The sequence below is a fragment of the Rhagoletis zephyria genome, unplaced genomic scaffold (genome assembly GCF_001687245.7).
Source record: "Rhagoletis zephyria isolate East Lansing unplaced genomic scaffold, Rhagoletis_zephyria_1.1 Rzeph_scaffold_05476, whole genome shotgun sequence".
NCBI lineage: Eukaryota > Metazoa > Arthropoda > Insecta > Diptera > Tephritidae > Rhagoletis > Rhagoletis zephyria.
Window position 1 is genome coordinate 9,651 of NW_016162559.1, and position 4,401 is coordinate 14,051.

A 4,401-nucleotide genomic window follows, 5' to 3' on the forward strand; every position below is an offset into this window, starting at 1 on the left:
AACAGAACCGACAACTGTTGATTTCCGCTCTGCCGCGGTCGCTGTTGCTGGTGTTGGTGTTGGTGTTGCTGTCTTTACACTGCCTGGTACTTTTTCATTTGTTTGACTCTGTGCTGGTATTTATTGCATAGTGTTTTTGTTTTTGTTTCTGTTTTGTTTTTAGTTTTGGCATACAAAAGTTATTTTTGTTAGACAGGGGCAGGAGAACGCACACGACGGATGTACAGGTCGTATGAGCAACAAATTTGCATTTGACTTTTCTGTTTGCTAGTACGCCATGTTTGAAACAGGTTTGTATGTATAAGCCCCTGTTTTACTCCTAATATTTAATTTGTTTATTCATTATTATTTTTACTATTAAATTTTCTTACATTATATTAATTTTATAACACATTTGCCCTTTCACAATTAATAAAAAATTGTATCCGCCCAAGTCCATACGCCGTTTCTCTTTCATGAACTTCACTAACAGATGGCGCCATCAAACAATCGGTTGCAACCCGGCAGATGTCACTTTCTTTTAGGTCATATGACATTTGTGCTGATTTTTTTGCGGTTAGGGACCAAATGCACTACCGGAATCGGTTTAGGACTATCTTTGACATTTGTCAGCTGACTTGTATTTTGTGCTGCGTGTGTAGACGAATTCTTTTCAGTGGAGTTTTATTGGAAAATCAGTTAAAAAAGTATAAGAAATGTCAGGCAAGGATAGGCTACCGATTTTCCCATCTCGCGGGTAAGTCTTACCATAGTTTTACTAACAGAAAACCCGTTTGCAGCAATGTTTTTAGCGCTTGTAAATTTAATCAATTTGTACGACTTCACAATTGCTAAAAATTTTAATTTTTTCCAGTGCCCAGATGTTGATGAAGTCACGTCTGGCTGGTGCACAAAAGGGTCATGGTTTGCTCAAGAAGAAAGCGGATGCATTGCAAATGCGTTTCCGTATGATTTTGGGTAAAATTATTGAGGTAAGTCGTATGTACGTTCTACCAGCAGGGCCATAAAGGCCAACCCACTTTACACATGACTGTGATAGAATTTCTAACTGGGTTACTGGGTGACTTACACTACTGCCAAGGCATTTAAGGTCTTTGCCAACTTTGCGACTTGCGTTGCTTAATTGGCTTAATTCAACTATTTCAGACTAAAACTCTTATGGGCGATGTTATGAAGGAGGCTGCATTCTCGCTTGCCGAAGCCAAATTCACCACTGGTGACTTCAATCAGGTGGTCCTACAAAATGTGACCAAGGCACAAATCAAGATCCGCACAAAGAAAGACAACGTCGCCGGTGTAACGCTGCCAGTGTTCGAATCATACCAGGATGGTGCTGACACCTACGAATTGGCTGGTTTAGCGCGTGGTGGTCAACAATTGGCTAAATTGAAGAAGAACTATCAGAGCGCAGTAAAACTTTTGGTTGAGTTGGCATCGCTGCAAACATCATTCGTAACACTGGATGAAGTTATTAAAATCACCAACAGAAGAGTGAACGCCATTGAGCATGGTAAGATAAACTATAATCGGCCTTACTGCCAATTGTGAAAAATTGTTTTTGTTTTGCTTTATAATTTTTGGGAATATTTGTTCACATGGAACTCGCGATAAGGCCGAATAATAACACAGGCCAACAAAAATGGGGGAAAAAATTGTTGCGGCAAATGTTAAAGCCGTTTTTGATAAACTTTTTTGTGCTGATTACGAATCCGTTAGTATAAAGTTTCCATCAACTCCAAATTTTGAGAAAAACGAGATCAAATTGTCAAAAAATCGGCGTTTTTTGCAATATTTGAGAAGCTGATAGAAGGTAATAGAACCTTCCACTTAGGTTTAAATTAAAGCTAAAACTCTCGACTACTATCCCTGAAAATGCCATGCCTGCAAATTGATCTGATGGTCACCTATAATCATTTATTGAACAGCCAGTTTTCAGTTTCAGAACAGTTTTGTCGAAGTTTGAGTACCTACCGAAATTAAATAAAAGGTGGTAGAACCTTCCATTTAGGCTTAAATTAAGGCTCATTTACAACTCCTGAAAATGCCAATACGGCACAGCAAACTGGTTTTTGGCTAAATTTTTTTTTCAGTAGCACAATTTTCCAGTATTTTTTTATTGTTCAATAAATGACTATAAGTGACCATCGAGTCCAGGTGCAGGGATGGTACTTTCAAAATACTAGTTGAGAATTCTAGCTGTAATTTAGGCCTAAGTGAAAAGCTCTATTACCTTTTGTTTCTTTTCAAGAGATTCTCAAATATTGCAAAAAAACGCGATCACAGTTTGACTACGTGTTTCTCAAAATCTGGAGCTGATGGAAACTTTATACTTAAGGATTCGTAATCAGCACAAAAAAGTCTATCAAAAACAGCTTTAACATTTGCCGCATCAAAATCAATGTTGACCTGAGTAATAATATTAATATTCTGGAAACTTGAATTTAAAAAATTTATACTTGCAGTCATTATTCCTCGCATCGATCGCACACTCTCCTACATCATCTCCGAATTGGATGAATTGGAACGTGAGGAATTCTATCGTTTGAAAAAGATTCAAGATAAGAAGCGTATCGCGCGTAAAAAGGCCGAAAACCTTAAAGCGGAATTGCTTCAACAGGGCATCGATGTGCGCCAACATGCCAATATATTGGACGAAGGCGATGATGATGTGCTCTTCTAAGCCATAGAAATATTTATATGCCACCATTTAAAATAATATATAGCAAGAAACTATTGATTATATTTTGGCTAATAACACGATAAAGCGCCAGTTATTTTTCATAGGCGAATATAAACGTGTTACTAAATGTGTATATACATATATTTGCTATTTCGTTTGTGTTTTCAAAGTACGCCTAGTTGCGATAGCTACTAACAATTTAGCAAAAATGTACACAAAAATAAATTAAATATTACAGTTTCAACAGTATTCACAAAACTTGAAGGAAGATAAGAAAGTTTTTTTCGCAAAAATATTGATATGTGTCTGTGTAAACATAAAACTGCGCTTGGTATTCATACGTATGTTCATATATGAGTTTTGCGTTTATAAGACAAATTTAAAATTAAAGTGCGCATATGTAAATTCTGTATTCCATTCGTTAGATATTCAACCGCAACGCTACTGTAATAATAATATTGTACTAAATTTGATGTTTTATGTAATTAACTTGTTATTAGATGTGATGCTTTTAATTTCTACACCTTTAGTTAAACTAAATTCAAAAAACGGCGCTACTGCGTTGAGATGCAATACATACAAGTTCTGCTAAAAGTGTAAGCGTGTAGAAAGCGCTCATGTTTACTCAGTGTAATAAACGATTGCAATACTTGCATTACAAATTATCGAAGTCGGTTTTTTTATTTCAAAGTCTTCATCACAATCGGATACACTTGTTTTCATAAAGAGTAAAATTACGCTATTGCACCAGCAAAAACTTCAAGTAAACAAGTTAATAAGTAGTAAAACAAATCGGACTATAAATACGGGGTTTCCAATTATATCGGTGCCACCTATCGGCCATTTTTTTGTGGAATAATCAGCCTCACTGCGAGAGTCGTGTTGAATGCAAGTCGTTTTTCGAAAGTCGAATCGACCCCAGCGGCTAAATTTTTTTGTGGAGTTTTTTCCTTCCATGTAGGTAATATGGGGTGCATTCCGAAAAGTCAAAATACAAAGCGTCAGTCTCTTTTATTTCTATACCTCAGTAGATTGTAATGCCAAATGTGCGCAACCACAGTTAGATGCTAGTTTTCTACTAGGTTGGGCGAATTAGACTTTTTGTTCTAGTGCGGTTTAGAAATAAAAGAGACTCGTGCTTTGTATTTTGATATTTTGGAATGCACCCATGCATTCCATATGAACCAAATCGGATTATAACGAGGTGTTTCTTGACTGCTGCGCCACCTAGCGGATCAATTCGCATTGTCATTGGGTTCTGAGCTAAGTTAGAAGTTGGTTCAAAATTTTACCCAAACAAACATACATATCACACACCTAGATCTCATACGCGATCAACTAAAAAAAATTAGGACCACTTTTTTGCATAAATCAATGCAATAGGACTTACCTCCAACGAGTGCAACTATTTTTTTTTTGTTTTTCATGATTATATACATACATTAACTAAAAAAATACTGTTATACCTGTATTAAATGCCTTGAATCTGTACTCCTCAGTTATATTTCCCGATATGAATTTTGAGTTAGCACACTTTAGATCTAGGTGTGTGCTATGTACATACAAAGCAAGTTAAATAAAAGCTTGTAGAAAATAAAGTTTATTTTTATGAAACATTTTTTCTAAATTTTATTTCGTTGTATGTAAGTAACCTTTAAAAATATCGGCTTAGAAGCTATAACTATACATACATATATGTATATGTATTAAATAAATATGTA

At 35.7% G+C, this 4,401-nt stretch overlaps 1 protein-coding gene across 1 annotated transcript; it reads left to right on the forward strand.

Moving 5' to 3' along the window:
- Positions 1 to 579: 579 nt before the first annotated feature.
- Positions 580 to 3,350, forward strand: Vha36-1 (V-type proton ATPase subunit Vha36-1). Its single transcript, XM_017627783.1, has 4 exons — positions 580 to 736; positions 854 to 971; positions 1,147 to 1,510; positions 2,463 to 3,350. The coding sequence occupies exons 1-4, from the start codon at positions 696 to 698 to the stop codon at positions 2,678 to 2,680; spliced, it is 741 nt and encodes a 246-aa protein (XP_017483272.1). The 5' UTR covers positions 580 to 695; the 3' UTR covers positions 2,681 to 3,350.
- Positions 3,351 to 4,401: the final 1,051 nt, after the last annotated feature.

What these genes read in the sequence shown, in the direction of transcription:
- Vha36-1 (XM_017627783.1), top strand. Translation starts at nt 696, where the DNA reads ATGTCAGGCAAGGATAGGCTACCGATTTTCCCATCTCGCGG. An exon ending in CCGATTTTCCCATCTCGCGG is followed by an intron (nt 737 to 853) that starts GTAAGTCTTACC and finishes AATTTTTTCCAG; the next exon opens with TGCCCAGATGTTGATGAAGT. An exon ending in AGTGAACGCCATTGAGCATG is followed by an intron (nt 1,511 to 2,462) that starts GTAAGATAAACT and finishes TTATACTTGCAG; the next exon opens with TCATTATTCCTCGCATCGAT.